This window comes from Simochromis diagramma, unplaced genomic scaffold (assembly GCF_900408965.1).
Source record: "Simochromis diagramma unplaced genomic scaffold, fSimDia1.1 OVJJ01000382.1, whole genome shotgun sequence".
NCBI lineage: Eukaryota > Metazoa > Chordata > Actinopteri > Cichliformes > Cichlidae > Simochromis > Simochromis diagramma.
Genome location: NW_024386734.1, coordinates 35453 through 57519, shown reverse-complemented (window position 1 = coordinate 57519; position 22067 = coordinate 35453). Strand labels below are relative to the sequence as shown.

The 22067-nt window shown below is 40.0% G+C and overlaps 1 protein-coding gene across 11 annotated transcripts in view; it reads left to right on the top strand.

Moving 5' to 3' along the window:
* LOC120731738 (deleted in malignant brain tumors 1 protein-like) overlaps nucleotides 1-22067 on the top strand; it is a 42594-nt gene that overhangs the window by 1351 nt on the left and 19176 nt on the right. For all 11 annotated transcript variants that reach the window (XM_040029696.1, XM_040029617.1, XM_040029533.1 and 8 more), the window contains exon 2: nucleotides 1618-1638. In XM_040029696.1, the coding sequence (XP_039885630.1) occupies nucleotides 1618-1638 (21 nt within the window). The remainder of the gene's footprint in view (nucleotides 1-1617; nucleotides 1639-22067) is intronic.

Sequence of the window (22067 nt, the reverse complement as noted above, 5' to 3'; positions counted from 1 at the left end):
AACACTAGTTACATAAAACATGCAAATTCTGATTTTATGTACTGTATAGCCTGTATAATAAATAAATATGTAGCCCAATAAGTCTAAAATCTAGAAAGCTACACAAAATGGGGTGGTTACTTAACAAAAACAAGTCTAATTGAAGTTTCACACTTTTGCTGTTAGAAGAAAAGTGTAAAATGCTTAAATTTAGACAAAATGTCAGAAATCTGCACTGTCATAAACAAAAATTTAAACCTAATTTTTCACGATTTCTTTGCTTAACCCTCTGAGGTCCAAAATATAACTGGCCATTTTTGATTCCTTTTGATTTTACATTTGCATTTCACCTTCAAATTGTTTTATTTTATTTTATTTTTCCTTGCCTTGTTTGGTATCCTTCTTCAGCTCAGCCTCACGTGTCTGAATTTAGCTGTTTTTCATTGACATACTGTGTTAACAAAACTGATCTGAAATCACACAAAAAACATAAAATCATAAAAGTATTTTTTTGAGTAAAAGCCCACAGACATGTTGAGTAAATCATTTTTATTACTTGAAATGCAAATATAAATTGTACATTTTGAAATCTTATGCACACATTTAGTAAACATATACAACTATGTATCTAAAAATGATGCCAGTACACCTGACATTTGTTTTGTTTTTTTTAAATTTGGTACAGAAGAGAACAATCAGGTGTCACAATAAGATGCCCCACAAAATATTTGTGCCATTAAAAGGAGGTGTATCAGTCCTCTTATCCACCTAGAGAAAGTGTTTGCACTGCAATCTGCCTTTCTGACATTCATTAGTGCCCTCACCAACACACAAAACAAAACAACAACTACACAACACACTAACTACACAAGACAACACAACACACTAACTATACACTCCACGCTAAACGTCACAAATCTCCCACATCTCAAAAGTCTCTCTCACTCGCTTGCTCTGTCTCGCTGCTGTTATTGTCACTCCCAAAACCTTCCCCTCGTCCTAAACAACCAAATCCCACATGTTGACTTTTTTAAAAATTGGTTGACATGGTACATTTTTCAACCAATAGGAAAGAGGTGGCTTTTTTTCTTTCTTTACTATTTTCGCGCTGTGCTTAAAAAAGCTTTCAAAACAAACCAAAGACAAAACAATAGTATTTAGAAAAAAGCATGGCTTATGTAAAAAAAAAAAAAAAATCAGAACGCTGTCATTAAAATTTAAAAACTGATGTATACTGTGAAGTCTGAACTTTCAACAGGGGCTGAACAGCGGCCAAGTTAAATTAAATGTTATTAAATATAAACAGGGAGTTTTTTATTTTGCTGAGCTGTTGTTATCAAATTACATACATTTCAGCCTAATATTACTCAACTGTTACCAGTGTTGCTATAATGATATAAGTTGGATATTAAGTGGTTATTACTTTGGCAGTTGTAATAACTTAGAAATTACCACATTACTACATTCTTCCTTATTACCCTACAATTACCCCTTTATTACCAAGCTCTAATCAAAACTGCTCACAACAACAACAACAACAAAATCACTTTCGACAAGAGAGTAGGTCCAAGTTGAATTTTCACATATCTTTTTAAATATACTGGTTTATCATGTTTATCTTTGTGTTCCATTTTTCAGATGGTCATTCACAGAGGTCTGGTAAGCATCCAAGAACTATTTTGCAAGACTTTGCTAAATCTTGTTTGTTTCGTCTTGTATCTGTACCCGTTTTTCTTTAAATTGCCTTTCTACACTAGTGGGAGTGCTTATTCCTGCCTCAGTTAGACATCTCTTATTTGTTGGAATACAATTAATGAGTAAAACAACTTGCAAAAAAATTATCACAGTGAATTGTTAGATTTGTTACAAATATAATGTTTGTTGGAGTAAAATGAGAGCCAGAATGTACTTGAAAAACCATTACACCTAGCCAATATATCTGTCTAATGATCCAACTCTACAGTGTAAACAGACGTAATGTAGAGTTGTAAATTTGATTAATGACTTACTGATAGCTGCTGCATGCTTACTGCTGTTATGCATAAGAGCAATATGCTCTTATGTATTTACAGTAACTTTACTGAAATTTCTGTTACAATATAGCTACTTTTTACTGTAACTTTGTTTTTACTGTAACCTTTTTACAGCTTCCCCCCCCCCCCCAACGTCTACAGTAGCAAGATTTTTAGTATTTTTCATTTACTGTATTTTCATTTACAGAATTTTGAGTTTGTTAAAATACAGGGGTTTTTTTTATTTTATTTTTTTCTGGCATACTGGGCATGTACCTGGTAGTAAGTGAGCACTGACATGAGCCAATTCGTTAATTTTTATTACTGAGACTGGAATTCCCAATTAAATCTCTTAATGGAACTGGCCTCTACCTTACCTTTGCTGTGCAATTAGGGTGCTCAGAAAATAGATGGCGACATAAGGAAGGAAGAGATTCCATTAAAATAAATGACTACTTTGACTATGAGCTACTATTCCACCCAATGGTCACTGATGAGTGGTCTTTGATAAATTAATGGTGATCAATGCTCATGGACTCGCAGGCGATTGTTCGTCAGTGGTGCAAGTTTCAGTAATTGTGCAAGGGTACTGTTTACAAGGTTGGGAAACCTGCTGTCGTGTAAAATCTCATATAAAATTGCACCACCAGGTGAGCATGTCTTCTGAAGTTAGGTTAAAAAGAAAAGAAAAACACTGCAGTGGAGAAAAATGTTCAGATCAAACCAGTTTTTCTGAGGAAAGACACTACCCTGAACCCTTTTACACCTCTTCAGTCTCTTCAGTCCAGCTCATCCTTGACCCTCTCCTAGTCTAAGACAGATCAACTGTCACCAACTGTCACCTCCTTTAGAACAGGATGTCTGGAGACCCTTAAGTCTTCAATGGGTTCGCTGTGAGAAGGCAATAAACCTTGTGGCCCACCCAATAACATTTTACATGCATACAGCTGGTGTCAAGAGTGATTATTCTACATTGAGTTGAGAAAGCATTACTACTATTACTAAAGTGATGCGATTAATACATAAAATAAAGATTTCCAGTACAATTCCCCCCTTTGTGATAACAACCCCATCAAATAACAATATTAATCAAACATAGGAATTTCTTTCCCAACTTCTGTACATAACATCAACACCATTGTACTCTCAAAAGAGATTTCACAATGTGCATCATTCTATAGGTCAGGAAGGAAGAAAAAGAAACCCCCCCACAAAAGCACAGATCAATTTCACACCTTAATGCTCATCTTCACTCTCACTAACCTCATCACTGTCCCTATCTTCAGCCTGAAATTTAGGAGTCTCATCCTCTTTTGTCAGCACAGTTGTGATCAACTTATGCACTATAGGGTGTGAAGGCACGGGATGAAACAACAGCCACAACATGTAAGTATGGCAGAAAATGTGGCTATGGACATCAACAAAGACACCACTATGGCTTTATACTTACCAAAATAATTGCAAAACCCCCCAAAAAAACAACAGTCATCCAAGGGATTATTTATACCAGAGTCCTCTATCATTTGGGTGGACAGTGACCTCAACCCTTCCAGTGCCCTGGTTACAGAGCCGTCTGGAGCTGTGTTATTAGGGATGAAAGTACAACACAGAGGACCTGCCATAGTACAAACACCCTCCCTCTCAGCCAAAAGCATATACAAGGCCATCATATTTTGCTGGGCCATTAGGGAAGTGGCGGCCAGCTGTTCAGCTAGGTCCACCACTGCATCCCGTGTCAAATTAGCCAGTCGCTGAATATTATAATGAACATATTTTATCCATCTACATTCTTATTTGGGGTTATCCATAGAAAGATGGACTCAAACCCTTCTGCGACCTGGTTGGCCAATTTATACTCATCAGGAACACCTCTAGGAACACCTATAGCATCTATGTAAGTTGGGGAGTTTTTAGTTAAATCTAAATATTTTGACGTGGCTCTGCGGGTCCTACCCATATGGGTCTCTGCAGTAGCATGAGATCACTATAGGGAGTGCCAATCTTACAATAGTACAAGCTCCTGACCAGCCACGTGGTAGGGTGTCCCTCAGAATCTTGTCACCACACCACCAGAACAGGTCACCACGAGCAACATTAATGCTGCTCCTATTTGCCCATTCAGTAACATTTGTCACCTTATCACACCATGACTCACCTGAATGCCTATTAGGGTAACACTTACCCTGGTCAAACGTGTAGTTTCCGGCCCTAGGAGAAAACACAGGGGAAGTAACACCCTTCTTAACTACTGGGAAGAGGGTACTGAGACTACATCCATACTAGCCCGGATAGATTTTCGTCTGAAAACGCTCCGCATACACACTATCGTTTTCAGTTGTTTTCACAGAGTTGTGTGTCCACATTGACACGCTTATGTTCCAGTACTGCACATGCGTGAAGCGTACGAAGATTTGACCTGCCCCATTTCTGTCAGCCATTTATTTATTTTCCGGCTCGTTGAAACATCGCGGCAAAAGATCAAGGAAAAGTTTTTTAAATGGACTAACAATGAGGTGGAGTTGTTGCTGCGAGTAACACAAAAGTACAAAGTTGCAAAAGTGAGTGAGAATTAAATAATTTAAAGAAAAGCTATCTTGAACATGTAAAGACTGATATTAATCTTTAATAGGGCTGTCAAAATTGAGAGCAAAAAAAACAACTGCTGTATAATGCCCTCCAGCTATGTAAGTTATCCAATCCAGCCACACATTCTTAGCTACATAACCTGTCTCTTTTTGCACCACGTCCTCAGGTCCAGTTATGTTTAAATAAGTTACTAACTGATGTCCTGACAGCTCCACAGGTGCATGTGCTGAGGTTGCATTCTTGGTTACCTTTGCATTTGGTGTGGCCATCCCAAATTTCACACTGAACAACCCCAGTGGATCTGCACCCGTGACATCTACCACCAAGTTGAAATAAGTCCATCCGCTGCTTTCACAACTTATGTCAAGACAAAGTTTTGTTGTGTTTTTTATTGTTAAAATCAATGGTTTCACCTTTCCTGTGGCTGCGTCTCCTGCCACCTCAGCCCTAGTCAGTGAGAAATACATCTACGCCCGTGCATTGAAACTACCTACCCTGGGGGTCGCTGTCCAACCACCTGGTCCCATGCTCCAAAGAACCCAATACCAGGTCGGAAACCAGTAATCAGAATTGCTAATCCTATGCTGCGGTATATGCCCGGTATTACACATATACACATTGTGGCCTCGCCAAACACATTGGCTACCATAATATTCTATTACATCACACAAATCAAACTCTGCAACTGTCAATTGTTCTTTTACTGCGGTGACCACCACTTTGGTATGAGGTCCGCCGTTTCCTGCCGCTTGCGCTCGTCTGGGTTGAGAAGTCGCCTCCAGCTGCGGATCACCCCAGAGGCTCCACAACAGGGCAATCATCAGCCCGGTGAAGAGCAGCAGAGCCACTCCAATGATGAGGTGCTTCTCAGTATGACGCATTGTTGCAATTAGAGGCTGGACTGCGTACTGCCTGGATGAGGTGCGGGGATCATTCTGCCCGTATGTTTCACCTGGTCGCTCTCCCGCCTCCCCAGGCGATTCCTCTGGAAACAGCTTACAGTGACTGGCGTGGATCCAGGTAACTCGTTCCCCAACCTTTACCGCTGTCTGCATGGTCAGCAGAACTTGGAATGGACTGAGCCACCACCTTGCCTTCCAGTGCTTTCTCTTGAAATCTTTCACCAGCATCCAGTCGCCTGGCTTAAACGGGTGCAATGGTCCTTCTGCTGGTTTGGGCATGGCTGCCTTCACGTTTTGGTGTATCTGTGAGAGAGTCTTAGAGAGATTTTGACAATACACAATCATTTCACTGTCACACAGTTCTGTGGACATGGCTCACCACCTTGGAGGCTCTGCCCCCACTATAGCAGGGCACCCATACAACACCTCATAAGGGCTGAGATGTGTTGGAGGTCTGGCCCGCATGCGTATGTGCATTAACACAAGGGGGAGTGCTTTTGGCCATGAAAGTTCAGTTTCTTCACAGCACTTTGCCAATTTTGTTTTCAAAGAGCCATTCACTCTTTCCACGGCACCTCCGTATTGTGGGTGATATGCACAATATGTTCGCAACCTAAACCTAAACTTGGAAAACATGTCCACCACCACTAAACAATACTTCTTTCCCTCTGATGGTGTTAGTTCAATAAAATCCATGTCTACATGGATGTCTACATGAGCTGTACGTCCCACATTATTGGTCATGCAAATGAGACACTTTATACATGTAGCCCTCATTTACTCAATACCATTAAATAAATGGGCTTTAGGTTCTTTTTCTAGTGTACTCTCGTACGATATTTTTAAGTTAATTTCTCTTTTGTTTCTGGGATCAATGAAGCTTATTCCTTAACAGTAGCACTACACATGTCATACACCATGTAAAGTAGAGCCTTGCAACCCTCCTTTAATTTACCAAACAATGAAAACAAGAAAATAATAAAATGGCAGATTTCAGTATTCAGGCAAACCAAGAAAACACACACAGCAATTTACCCACTGTACACAGAATCTCAACACATACAGTGTAAACCACCAGTGATAAAATAAAATTATAGTCCCAAACTAAACCTAAAGCCGGCAGAGATAAAACCCTACGTTGCAGGCCTGTATTGTTCCAGTATAAATCCAAAACGATCTCCCAACCGGAAGTTCTTCACTCAACGAGCAAAAAATAAATAAATAAACTCAGTACCTTGTGAAACGTGCAACTCCCACCAGATTAATCCAGGCAACAAGTTGTCTTCAGCTCCTTCAGAAACACTCCGCTCTGAATGCAGTAGCACAAAGATGAGGAAGGTCCGTGATCTCCACGTGCTCCTCAAGCTACCTGTTTTAGCTTCCCACGTTGCCAGAGGTACTCTGAGTGACGCGGGCACTCAGAGTGACTATCTGGGGTGTGTCCGTCGTTATCCAGTTCGGTAACGATCCTCTGCAGCTTGTTACGTTCCACAACTTTAGCGAAACGGCAGCCTACAGTAGTCCTTATTAGCGAACGGCTGGGTTAGCCTCACTTTAACTTAATGCGTGCACAGCCGCAAGAAACAAAGCACACAGTCCAGCAGACTCACGCTGAAACTTTACGTGTTATGTCACTAGCTTACCGACACTGTGACTTATCTGTCCGAAAAGTCAAAACACACTTACTACTAGTACATAAAAACAAGCTAACTTCTCTGGATGCTCCGTGCAACTCACGAACCACCGCCCTCTCTTCTCGCGCTCTCCTCTTTTTAAGTGTGCCTATGCCAAAAGGCACACTTATTACTATTGCTCGGATTTATTATTCTTATTATTATTTTCCTTTTTCCGCCTGAAATTTTACAGCGTAACTCATCCCACAGTTTTGACACAAGCTTCATATATGTTATATCATTTTGTGCGGCTGGATCAGGAATGGTGTGCTATGACTCTTGGTGTTTATTACTTCTATAGTTTTTTAAATATGAATATTTTAATGCAAGTTTTTTCCCATTGAAATGAATGGGAAGGAAAGTGAAACTTAACTTAAAACGAAAGTGAAACTTAATTTGTGGTGTGTTGGCTTACTCACTTAATTTGTGGTGTGTTGCTCACTCTAGTGGTATGCCAGCAGTAGTACGGCCTGTCTACCCTTATTTGGATTACCGTAATGACGACAATATCAACGGCGCACACAGCGTCGCTGCTTTAAGGAGCCATTGGAATTTTTAAGGTTGCGCGAACCATTGAATAGTTACGGTAACCGCAAGGGTGTATGCTTGGTGGAAAACTCTATATCCCACAATTCCTAGCACGCCTCTACGGAGTCAAACAATGGCGTCCACTACTTCGATTTTATAGTGCTTTTATTCGTGTTTCTAGGTCACAAAATAAACTTTTAAGATATTTTCAGGCGAGAAAGTAGGTGTGTAAACTTCAAATATCTGCTCGTTTTATCAAGAAGTCCCATATTAGTTCTCTCACAATGTTACTGCTAGCGCTGCATGGCAGCTAGCCGGCTAGCTGGCTAGCGCGGCTTGCTAACGCGGAGCTACAACGGAGGGCAGCGGTGTATGACAGAAAGGAGATGGGGAAAAAGAGAGATGCGAGGCGGCCGCCAAGCGGCTGGCCCTGGCTTACACAGAGAGCGGTTCTCTGTCTGGTTTCACCCCCCTCCCCCTCACGCTGCCGGTACAAGTGTCCGGTGAACTGAATGTCAGGTAAGACGTTATGTATATTTTCGTTGTGCTGACTTTTTACAATCAGTTACACTGGTCGTGTCCAAATTCATGAGCTGCATTCTCCTCAGAAGGTCGGGTAGGCTGGAAGTAAACGACTGGGGAAATTGGATGGTCTAGCCTTCAGATTAGCGTCGCCGCTGTCTCGGTGGAGTTTAATAAACTCAGCCGTCTGCTCCTTGCTATCTAAAATATAACAGGACACTGGCGTAAATTCTCGACTGTCTCATACTTATGTTTAATCAGGTTTCTGTTTGACGTTTAGTCAGCTGTGTAAAAACCAAGGAGGAGGGGGATTAATAAAGTTTTATTTTATCTAATCTAATCTAATAACTTTAATCTCAGCCAAACCGATTTACTCACGAACAAACAAAACACTGAAAAAAGCCCAACAATAACATTTGTAGGTTGACTAAGTGAATTATATATTACGTTTAACCCGAGTAGCGAAAGTCCGCGATGATCTGAAAATGATGTGCCGGGAGTTGTGCCGTTCTCGGCCGCATCAGTAACCCTCGAGCTCCCGGCTAGCTGTCGAGCTGGTGGGTAGCAGACGTCTCCGAAAACGTCGAAGCACTTTGGCAAATATGTGATATCTTGATAAACCGAGCAGATATTTGATGTTTACACAGCTACTTTCTCGCCTGAAAATATGTTAAAAGTTTATTTTGTGACCCAGAAAGATTAGTAAGAGTAATTTTAAAACTTAGTAGCGGCCGCCATTGCTGGTAACTGGAGTTTGGCTGGGCCGCGCCATGATGTAATCGGTCTACAAATGCGGCCTCAGGAGGATGCAGCCCATGAATTTGGACACGACCAATAAGTCGTACAGCTGGGTGGGTGCTGTGTTACTGATGGTGAACTTTATTGTATTCATAAGGTTAGTAATTGGGTTGCCAACCGCCCCGTGCAAACGAAATCGTCCCGCATTCAGAGAAAATATTACGCGTTTCGTATTGAGCTGAAAAGGAACACAGTTTGTCCCGTACTTCAGGTAGAATGGAAGAAGACACAAAGCTGGATTTATTCTGTCGTTACTCAGCCTCCCCTGTCATTCTCTCGCCTGTTGCAACTTCAATCGTGAAACTGATCAATGATCGGCTTTTCTCTCTTGTTTGTTTATCGCGCTAAACAACAGCAGCACGTTTAAGCTTGATCAGCTGTTATTAGAATTCATTTGATTTTAATTTCTAGTATCAGCTGGTGTTTGATGGAGCCACAGCTGAAAAAAAAGGGCTGGTCCTAACCATGAGATGTCCTTACTGAGTCATCAGAGCTGAACTGGTGATGGAGAAACAGGTTTACCTTTTAGGTGACATGAATGAGTTGAAGGGAAGTTATGAACTGTTTCTGAGAGACGACTAACATCAAGCTCCTTTTTTTTGTGTAGCTGACAGCTGGTAACTGTGCAGGGGCGGATCTAGCACAGCTTTTGCCAGGGGGCCAGGTAGGGCATTAACAGGGAGAGGGGGACACAAAGATATACTTTTCTTTCTTACTCTCATATAAAATATGTAGCTTTTATTAAATAGTTATCTGAATCTTACAACCAAAGTTTGTATAATAATACACAAGATTGGCTGTAGACCATTGTTAATCATTCAGAACACTGTGTAAAAGTAACAAAAAACAAAAAGTGAATGCAAAAGTGCATAAATATTTATTTTACGTGTTTGATGTGTGTGGCAGGGCGTGGTCTGCTGTGCCGCTGCAGGGGAGGTGGACCCACCTCAGCGGCATCTGCAATCACGCCTCTCAGGCGTAAAGCCTGTGCTCTCTCGGCTGTTTCTTTTTTTTTTTTTTTTTTTGTATGTGTCGGGCTGTAAGATGAAAAGCTACAGCCGGCTGTGTGGGTATAGCAACTATGTGTGAAAAGTGGTCCATAACGTAATGCTTCAAAGCGTGTTCATGCAAACATTGTCGGGTCTGCTTATGAACCTCTGCGCACAGCGTCTGCAAATCGGGGCTGTACGAAGTCACCTCATCTTTACACAAAACTGTAAGCTGTCATCTGTGAGGCGCGAGCGGTGTTTGGTTTTACCATAGTTCATGGTGGAGAATGGCTGCTCTGCTGAGTTTTGCTCTCTGTAGCCGTTTGAATGGCAAACTACACTGATTAGCGGCGGCATAGGCACACTTAAAATTTCTTCAGAAATTTTCGCTTTCTAGTTTTTCTTTTTCCTTCTCCACCCTGTGTTACCTTCACAGACCTTATTCCCGTAGGAAATTACAGTTCTCACAAGAAAAGAAAGATAACTTATTTTAAACAATGCAAACATGTTTTTAATCATTTTACATGAACTTTTACCTTTTTAATAAACAAGAAAATTTAAATAAATGAACTCTTTGATATTTAAATTCTTAGACTTCACTTATCTTTTACTATTTATGCATCTTTTTAACCCGGGTTACATACAAAAAAAAGTGTCCAGCTGCTGCAGAAAAGCCTTTTGTGAACCACAGCTTTGTTACTGCCTGTAGCATCCCCCCTTTGGACACATGGTCCAACCTGTGTGCCCACTTAAGAAACCAAGGGAAAAAATGCTTAGGCAGGCATGGGCGGCTGTCAGAAAAATGCCAAACAGATAGCATCAGTGTGCAGCCAAATCTACACCACAGATCTTTCTCTGCCTGAGAGGCAAAAGATTGCACTGCAGAAAGGTCAGTAAGGTCAGGAGTGGGCAATGAAGCTAAAACAAGCTGAAAAGACAGCTTGGGAAGAAGCAAATCACCGTGTTTGCACAGGAGGGTGTCCGGCAAAATCTTGAAGTGTCTGACTGTTTCTCACATTCTTATAGCTTCAGCCCCCCTCCAAAGTAAGCATTCACATTTTTTCTCTCTCTCAGTGAGCCTAAGTTATGACCTTGGCTTCCTGTGCAGTATGCTTTGCTCTTTCTAATCAGACAAATAAGGCCATGATTCTCTGCAAACAGCATTTCTTATAAATTAGCAGTATAATGCATCATAAAAAAAGTGTTATATTCAATTCAATTCCTGTTTAATTAAATAAACAATCAATTAATCAATTAATTTTATTACATGTACTTTGAGATTTTTACAGCATCCAACATCAAAATCCACTGGGGCAATTCCAGTAGCATACAATGACACAGAAATAAACAACCTTTGTCTCTCCAATCTAGGGGCCTGCTGGTCCCTCTCTATCTCCTGCCTCCCTATTTCGTGCCCTTGCAGCCCACTTCTCCGCACACAGTGTTCTCCTTGCTTTGGCTTACCAAATCCTCATCCCACTAACGGCAGCTGTGTCATCTCTGCTTCTTACATACACCTCTGACCTATTCTCCCAGTTCTATGTACTATGTGTGAATGTTTAGCAGCTCAACCTATGACCTACATAATGAATAATGAATATAATGCTTTACTATCGTTAATACAACTAAATACTACGATAGTCTATTCTTACAATGTCTTGGAGGTTTTTGAAGAGAGCTTTGCTGAAGGATCTTTACCTCAGAGCTGCAGGAGAGCAGTTCTAACACTGTGACCAAAGAAAGGTGATCTTCAAGATATTAAGAACTGGAGGCCTGTCTCTTTATTGTGCACTGATGATAAAATACTGTCAAAAGTGCTGGCAAACAGGCTGAAGAAGGTGATGGATCAGGTTGTCCACCAAGCACAAACCTATTGCGTTTGGTTCTTCGTATTCTTTTGGTGGTGAAAAACGACAAACAGCTCAAAGTGGTCCAACTCAAAAAATGATCTTTATTTTTACATTCCCAGAAATGGAGCCTGAGCAGACACAGAAACGCCAGCTCAAGTCTGAGGCAGCAGCAGCCAGTCTCGTTATATATTTTTGCAACACGTCACACACACACACACACACACACACACACACACACACACACACACACACTCCGTTTACTCAGTTCCTCTTTTCTTTGTGTCAAATTTCTGGTGCAGCTTTGCACTTCCTCTTTCTAAAGTCTGTTGCCAGGGCAACTTGTCACTCTTAACCTAGTTCTGGTGTCGTCTGGGTCTGGTTTATAAAAGGCACACATAAAACAATATAATCAGACAACAAGCACTAAGAATATATATATTAAATACATGACACCAGGCAGGTCTATTGTTAGTAATGTGTCACTAGTCAGAAATATTTTGGAGGTCTCCAGTTCATTGGGATGTACGGGACCAAGAAAAGGCTTTTGACAGAGTTGAGCACCGTAACCTCTGGATTTAATTGCCAAGATTATGGTGTTGTACAAAGACATTGAAAGCGTACTCAGAATAAACAGTTATTTGTGTAAACCTTTTAACCCTTTACAGCCGATCGGAGCGGGCACGCTCTGTTTTGCGTAACTATTTTTAAATCCCAGTAGCACTGCAACCACGTAAGCTAGCGCAAAAATTTTTTTTGCGTATGAAACCGGAGGAGTTATACTTACATCTTATGCCATCAGCTTGTCCTAGGTCACAGTTTCCTTCCACATAAAGCTTTGCAAAAACTGCATAAAAAGCGCTTGCAGGAACAAAAACATAATATTCCAGAAACACGCTTTGCCGATCTGATCAGCTGTTCATAACACTTCCTACGTTGGAATAGACGTCAGCTCGAACTTTTGCATTTCTGCCATTACCTGCCCGAAACCGGAAGTGACGTCATTTTCGCGGAAATGTAGTCTTTTTTACTATCAGGGCCTCAAGGCCTATACTCGTCTTTTTAAAAGTTATCTTTTACTTTATGACTTTCTGTGTCGTTTCTGGGATGCTTAGGACTCATATTGCACTGCTGGAAATAGTTTATTTTGATGGACATGCTGTTTTCTTTGTAAATTTGCATTGTAATATTTATTTTCGTTTTTCCTGCAGTGTATAGAAATTGGTGTACTTCAAAAGTAAAACTACGAAGACACTCAAAATAAATTTCCTGTGGTTGGAAACTATTTTGTGCAACTTTTTTGTATTTACAGTTATTTACAGGGATAAGCCTCTTAAATTTCTCTAACTAGAAATATGTTAAAAAACAAAAATGATTTTCAATTTTTTTGTAGTTTATTGCACTTTTTTGCAATTTATGTAATTACTATGCACTTAATGCATGCATATTATTAAAATTTAGGCTGTAATGGTTGTATTGATGTATAGCAACTTGAAATGCTCCCAAAAATGGCTCGACAACATGTAAAAATATAATATAAGCTCTGGAGGACTTGGTTCTATGGTAGGTCTTAAAGGGTTAATAGCAAAGTTAAGTCCATTAACATTAAGTGACAGAATAATCAATGGTAGCATCGGTGTGACAAATGTCCAAGAATGGTCCCAATGTGAAGATAGCAAGAGAGGAACGTTGATGTGCAGTAAAATATAAGGCCACCATATTCCTGCCAGATACTAGAACATAAACTTCTGATTGATTTGTGACCGGTCCTTCCACTCCAACACAAAAACTACAGTGTCAGATGTGCACACATAGTCAACAAAAATTAAGTGGGTAAGTATATCCTACACCCTCCCAATTGAGTGAAATTATCTTATAAAACGAGAAAATAAAATATACAAATATAGAAATAAGTATCGCGGTATTAGTATCGCGGCCGTCATACACCCGATGCGCGCGTTCAATGTTGATATTGCGCCCCTCCAGCGACGGAATCCACTTGGGGAGATTAGCCTTAATGTAGCCAACTGTATCGGAACCCTCCGTCATTTCTGGTAAGCCAACAAGCCTGATGTTATTCCTGCGACCCCTGTCCTCAAGATCGGTGAGCTTTGTTGTGAGTAAGTCAAGTTGTTTCTTCAGATCGATAACCGATCATCTGTCCTCATGTGCGGCGTCTTGCACTGAATCCACTCGGTCTTGATTGCGTGTAGTCATTGTAGCTACTATTCGACCAGATTCTTTTATTCTTCTACTGGACAGAGACAACACGACTCAGTGTGTTCAAAGCTTTATAATTATTTTATTCAATCATAACTTTCCGGAAAGGGATGTGCATGAGGCTAAACCCTCTGCAGATCTGAAGCATTAAGTCAGATGCGTATGATATAGTTCTGTTATATGTCACACATAGTGGGCGCCTCCTGGGTGAGGTGTTCCAGGCATGTCCCACCGGGAGGAGGCCCCGGGGCAGACCCAGGACACGCTGGAGAGATTATACCTCTCGGCTGGCCTGGGAACGCCTTGGTATTCCCCCGGATAAGCTGGAGGAGGTGGCTGGGGAGAGGGAGGTCTGGACCTCTTTGCTTAGGCTGCTGCCCCCGCGACCCGGCCCCGGATAAAGCGGATGTGGATGGATGGATGGTCACACATAGTTTTGATCAAAACAACTTTGAAGTGCACTCTGCCTAGTTTCGCTTCCTGTCTACATCCTGTACCCAGCAGCTCTGCACAAAACGTCTCATTCTGAACAGTTTCCTGTCTTGCACAGCCAACTAAGACCTTTCACCCACTTTATGAAAGAAAGATGGCCTGTTTCACCATACTGGACTACATAAAACAATATAATCAGAAAATAAGCACTAAGAATATATATTTTACCTTAACACTACCCTCTCGATTTCCACGCTGATATTATTTTCCACTTCATTGGTCTTTTGAAGGTCTGTGCGTAGGTCACGCAAAGCAGGAATAAAGAGAGTCCATAGCTTCTCTGACTGCTGAGGCAACTACTGTATCAAGGGACTTTTGTTGTTGCTTTGTTGAAGTGCTTGCTTTATGCCGTTAGCAATAGCCTCGTTGAGGTCTTCCTTAGTGACGGAGGAATCTTTAAACTTCTTCTTTAAGGGAGACTAAGTAATCTCCCTTTTCCGTTAGTCTCTGGTTAACGAGGTGTCCATAGTGGGATCGGTGTCAAGATAACTAATTTATGTGACAGCACACGTGATAAACTGTGACAATGTGTGCAGAGCTAAAAACTATGCTGGCATTCCTCACGTGTAAAAGTAAGTAAGTAAGTAAAATTGATTTATATAGCACATTTCACAGATAAAAATCACAAAGTGCTTTACATTAAGATCAGACATGCAAGTTAAAATTAATTAAAAGCCTGTTTGTATAAAAATGTCTTCAGCTGCTTTTTAAAGGAGTCAGTAGAGTCTTGACAGCGTAAAGACAACGGCAGAGAGTTCCACAGCCTAGATGCCAGTGCCTGAAAAGCCTGATCCCCACATGTTTTAAACCTAGTACGTGGTTCAACAGGTCAGAGATATACTGGGGAGCTTCACCGTGCAGAGCTCTAAAAGTTACAACTAAAATTTTAAAATGAACCCTAAAATTTACAGGCAACCAATGAAGAGAAGCCAAAACTGGAGTAATGTGTGACCTCTTGTTTGTACCAGTTAAAAGTCTTGCCGCTGCATTCTGTACAGACTGAAGGCGATCCAGAGCTGATTTGTTGAGACACGTAAAAAGAGCGTTACAATAATCCAAACGAGAAGAGATAAAAGCATGAATAATCATCTCAAGTTCTGCCTTTGACACCAGTAGTCTGAGTTTAGAAATGTTTCTTAGATGATAAAAACAGTTCCGGACAAGTTGTTTAGAGTGTTTCTCAAGAGACATTGAACTGTCAAATATAACACCTAAGTTTCAGAGACTCGACTGAAATGAAGGGTCTAAAAAACTGATATGCTGCCTAATTTCTGAGAGCATGTGATCAGGTGCAATAATCAAAGTTTCTGTTTTATCTGCATTTAACTGGAGGAAATTGTCATTTAACCATTGTTTGATTTCTGACAGACAACTATTTAAACAAGACAATTTATAAAACTCAGAAGCTTTGAAAGAACAGTACAACTGAATGTCATCAGCATAGAGATGATAAGAAATATTATTATAACGTCTGATAATGTGGCCTAGAGGGAGTATATACAGCAAAAAAAGAATAGGACCTAAAACAGATCCTTGAGGTACCCCAGAAGGCAGAACTGATGTTTCCGACAGCACATGATTTATACAGACAGTAAAGGATCTCTCGGATAGATACGACATAAACCATTTTAAAACAACACCAGTAATCCCAAACAAGTCCTTCAGCCTATTTATCATGATGCTGTGATCAACAGTATCAAAAGCAGAGCTGAGATCCAACATAACCAGAACAGTGTACTCTCCAGAGTCTGCTGCCATCAGAATGTCACTAGACACTTTAAGCAAAGCGGTTTCAGTGGAGTACAATTTGCAGAAACAGGACTGGAAAATGTCCAGAACATTGTTCTTTTCCAAAAAGTTGTTAAGTTGTTCTGCAACTGTTTTTTCCAAGATCTTTGACACCAATGGTAATTTTGATATTGGCCTGTAACTGCTTGGAAGAGATGGGTCCAAATTTGGTTTCTTTAATATTGGTTCAACAATAGCTTGTTTAAAATAGCTGGGAACTGAGCCAGTATAAAGAGAAGTATTAATTATTTCCAGAATACAGGGGCCAATAGAGTCAAACACACTAATGAAAAATTATATTATATATTATATAATTTTATATATATATATATAAAATTATATATATATTATGAGTTATATAAGGAAAGTACATGTCAAAGTATGTTTTCCATAGATGTTCCATATAATTTTTGGATTTTTTTAGTAAATATTTGTCATAAAGACATATGCTTTACATATATGAACAAAATCTGTTAGATAAAGTTTTTTTTATATGTAAAGTAAATGGAGTTTGCAGGGCAATAATCTCTTTTTTAAATGCTTTTTATACATATATTCTAAGAATATGTTAGATTACATATGTTTTGTCTTTATGTTCAGGCAATACATTTTTATGGTAAACTATGTTTTTTTTTACATTTTTCTTCTAAGAATTCTTAAATCTCAGCTCATAAAAAAACCTATAAACTTAATTATTAATTTTATACAAATTGACATTACTAGAAAAAAAATCTATCACATATGAAAAAGACAACAGGATCATTTGCCCCTGCTTGACCAACATCAGTTAAAAACTAGCAATGCAAAGACAAACTCGTAAGCCAACATAACTTTCTTTGACATTGACAGGTCGGCAGTCAATGTATTGTAATAATGAAGAAAACAAAACAAAAAACATGAATACTGGGCAATCTTTAAATTCAGTTAACTTTTATTTTCACTGAACTGATATAACAGTCACATACTGATATTTCACAGAAATATTTAACGTGATCTAAGCTCTAATGTTTAAAGAGCATGCTAAGCTTTTTGCTGCAAATTTGTGGAACTTTCACCTGCTAACATGAGTAAAACGTTGGAGGGCAAAAAACCAGCCCACTTAAAAAAACCCCAAACAAACTATCTTTAATAGATAAAACATGAATTGGCATTATAATAACAAAAACATGCCAAACGAGACATTGAAAGTCAAGTTATGGGGATGCTGTGACAGAGACATTTTTATTTTTGGCCCGGAATTCTGTGATCTTGGCATTGATTGTAGTACCAATGCTGGAAGGATGGGTCCCGGGCCACTTCTCAAGGGTTGCACCTATATATGTACAAAAATGCATGGGGGGGTGGGGGGGTGATGACAAGAACAGAATTAGTAGTGTAAAAGAACCCAATGATCTTAACAAATAGTGCAATGATCCTGCTTTAATCAGTCTTAATATCTAATGGTGCCAGCTTTGAAATTTGCAGACGATGCATGGAGAGGTTCACTACATTGACTACGTTTACATACAGCCAATATTCAGGTTATGGTCGAGTTAGGCTCACTATTCAGGTTTCTGAAACATTCGGAATAACTCGTTCACATGCATGAGACGAGAGAGTCACAGAGAGCCAGACGGCACATACACAAAGTTCCTCTACTCAAAAGACCAGGATTCCGTGGGAATAGAACATGTGCAAAACACAAATCCATTTTCATTTTGATGGCGATATGCCGATAGAGGTTTTACATGACCAAATATTTTAGTGAGAAAAGGGTATGTGCGGATTGATCCTGAAATATCGATTCCTCCGATACCAATCATTTATGTTCTAGAATCGATTCTCACATTAAAATGCCGATATTTTGTGCGAAATACGGCTGTATAAATGTCTCGCAGCCCCTTGGCATGTGCACTCACAACAATGGCTGAGCGTAATTGTGCGGACGTATTTTATCTCCACAAACAGCTGAGACGTGGTTTGTGATACATGTGGCAAAAAAGTGAGGTGTTGTGGCCATACTTGCCAACCTTGAGACCTCAGAATTAGGGAGACATTCAAAAGGGCTGTTGGGGTGGGGTGGTGATAAATACATTTTACAGTGTTTATTTATCGGATAAAATACGTTAAGTGTCACCGTTATTATTGGCCAGCCTGGAAACAGTGGGGGTGTCCAAATTCAGAGGCTGCTTCTACCTGAGGACCCGGCCTTCGCGGTCTAAAGAAAGCCGCGTAGTACAGGGAGTGCAGAATTATTAGGCAAATGAGTATTTTGTCCACATCATCCTCTTCATACATGTTGTCTTACTCCAAGCTGTATAGGCTCGAAAGCCTACTACCAATTAAGCATATTAGGTGATGTGCATCTCTGTAATGAGAAGGGGTGTGGTCTAATGACATCAACACCCTATATCAGGTGTGCATAATTATTAGGCAACGTCCTTTCCTTTGGCAAAATGGGTCAAAAGAAGGACTTGACAGGCTCAGAAAAGTCAAAAATAGTGAGATATCTTGCAGAGGGATGCAGCAGTCTCAAATTTTTTTTTTTTTATTAATCCTTTATTTATCCAGGTAAAAAATCTCATTGAGATTAAAAATCTCATTTCCAAGAGAGACCTGGCATCATAGCAACAAAAGTCACATACCACATAGGTATATAACATTTAAAACAAATACAATATCCCATACAAACATGTGTAAAATATACAATAACATATAAATTGCAAAGCTTCTGAAGCGTGATCATCGAACAATCAAGCGTTTCATTCAAAATAGTCAACAGGGTCGCAAGAAGCGTGTGGAAAAACCAAGGCGCAAAATAACTGCCCATGAACTGAGAAAAGTCAAGCGTGCAGCTGCCAAGATGCCACTTGCCACCAGTTTGGCCATATTTCAGAGCTGCAACATCACTGGAGTGCCCAAAAGCACAAGGTGTGCAATACTCAGAGACATGGCCAAGGTAAGAAAGGCTGAAAGACGACCACCACTGAACAAGACACACAAGCTGAAACGTCAAGACTGGGCCAAGAAATATCTCAAGACTGTTTTTTCTAAGGTTTTATGGACTGATGAAATGAGAGTGAGTGTTGATGGGCCAGATTGATGGGCCCGTGGCTGGATTGGTAAAGGGCAGAGAGCTCCAGTCCGACTCAGACGCCAGCAAGGTGGAGGTGGAGTACTGGTTTGGGCTGCTATCAGCAAAGATGAGCTTGTGGGGCCTTTTCGGGTTGAGGATGGAGTCAAGCTCAACTCCCAGTCCTACTGCCAGTTTCTGGAAGACACCTTCTTCAAGCAGTGGTACAGGAAGAAGTCTGCATCCTTCAAGAAAAACATGATTTTCATGCAGGACAATGCTCCATCACACGCGTCCAAGTACTCCACAGCGTGGCTGGCAAGAAAGGGTATAAAAGAAGAAAAACTAATGACATGGCCACCTTGTTCACCTGATCTGAACCCCATTGAGAACCTGTGGTCCATCATCAAATGTGAGATTTACAAGGAGGGAAAACAGTACACCTCTCTGAACAGTGTCTGGGAGGCCGTGGTTGCTGCTGCACGCAATGTTGATGGTGAACAGATCAAAACACTGACAGAATCCATGGATGGCAGGCTTTTGAGTGTCCTTGCAAAGAAAGGTGGCTATATTGGTCGCTGATTTGTTTTTGTTTTGTTTTTGAATGTCAGAAATGTATATTTGTGAATGTGGAGATGTTATATTGGTTTCACTGGTAAAAATAAATAATTGAAATGGGTATATATTTGTTTTTTGTTAAGTTGCCTAATAATTATGCACAGTAATAGTCACCTGCACACACAGATATCCCCCTAAAATAGCTAAAACTAAAAACAAACTAAAAACTACTTACAAAAACATTCAGCTTTGATATTAATGCGTTTTTTGGGTTCATTGAGAACATGGTTGTTGTTCAATAATAAAATTATTCCTCAAAAATGCAACTTGCCTAATAATTCTGCACTCCCTGTATGTCACAAGCTTCCTCGGTGGAGTGAAACTCTGCTGTCTGTTCCTTGCTATCTAAAATATAACCGGGCGCTGACTTAAACTCTCGACCGTTTCACACTTCTGTTTAATCATTTTCTGTTTGACATCTATTCAGCTGTGTGTAAACCCCGGGGGAACCCACCCGAGGGATTAATAAAGTTAAATTTAATTTAATCTAATCTAATAACTTTAATATCAGCCAAACTGATTTACCCACGAACAAATAAAACACTGAAAAAGCCAAACAATAACATTTTTTATTAAAGTTATCAAAGTGACTTATGTATCATGTTTAACCCGAGTAGCGAAAGACCGCGGGGGTTTGAAGACGATGTGTCGATCGGCTCAGATATTTGAAGTAGTGGTGTGCGGATCAATATTGAAACATCGATTCTTCTGATCCCAGTAATTTATGTTCTAGAATCGATTCTCATATTAAAATATCGATATTTTTGTACTTTGGGTTAAATTTGTAGTTTTTCATTAACAGGAACACAGTGGAAAGAAACTATATCATTCGGGTCCTCTAAATTGGAAGAAACTACTTCCTCTTAAGCCTTTCATACTCATATGCGAAATACGGCTGTATAAATGTGTTGCAGCCCCTGGCCAGTGTTGCCAACTCCTCAGTAAGGAAAATCGCTATTGGCTATGCTAAAAGTCTCTAGAAGTCGCTAAACGACGTCATCGCCTAATTTGCATAATTGGTCATGCTAATATCATTGTAACCCACGTTGTAGGAGAGAAAAAAAGAAGAGTAAAAAAACGTTCTAAATGCATTTAGAATTTATTTAGAATTACAAATTAAATTTTTTTTAGCGATTATTGTTTTTGCGTTTTTTTTTTATGTCACAATTCCAACCTTATTCCTTTATCTGTGCTTGGACCGGCAAAAGTGACCTGAAATAGGCACTATGGTGGAGTTATTTTGTGTGTGTGTTTAAGTAGTTCTAAACCTTAAAATCCACAAAACAGGTTTGCAGTTTGGACGCATAGGTGGGAACATCGAGATGGGGGGAGGACTATCCTCTGCCCGTGAGCGCTTTGGCACGGGCGAGGTGCCCACAGCAGCACCCACTGCTTGTTGAGAATAGCGATACGCGCTTTCACGTCAAAAAGTTGTCATAAATAAGTCTCCAATAACACCAGAAAAAGTCACCAGATTTGTCACTAGTTGTTTTTTAGAATAAAAGTTGCAAAGGGGCTCTGAAAACTCACTAAATATAGTGACAAAGTCACTAATTTGGCACTGCACTGCACCTGGCGTTCGCACTCACAACAATGGCTGAGCATAAACAAAGTCATGTGTGGACATATTTTACCTCCACAAACAGCCAAGACGCGGTTTGCGATACATGTGGCAAGACAATGAGGTGTTGTGGCAACACCACTAACCTCGTCAACCACCACAGAGTAAATCATATCACAGAATATGATGAGCTTATGTTGAGGCAAACTGAAGAGGAGGAGAGGACAGGTGCTGCTAGGGCAAAACAGACGTCTCTCACGGAGTCCTTTAGAGCTGCAGGCAGGCAACATGCTCAAATAGCGCACAACTTCAGGCTTTTTATTTCTATATGATTATTCTGCATCATTAAGAAATAAGAACAAGTAGTCTGATGTCCTGTAATCATTGTGCAGCTATATTATTATATTATTATTACAATTACATAATGCAATTCTATATTGCATTGTGAAATACAATGAAACATTAAGTTTTTATACAGAGTATCGGTATCACATCAGTAT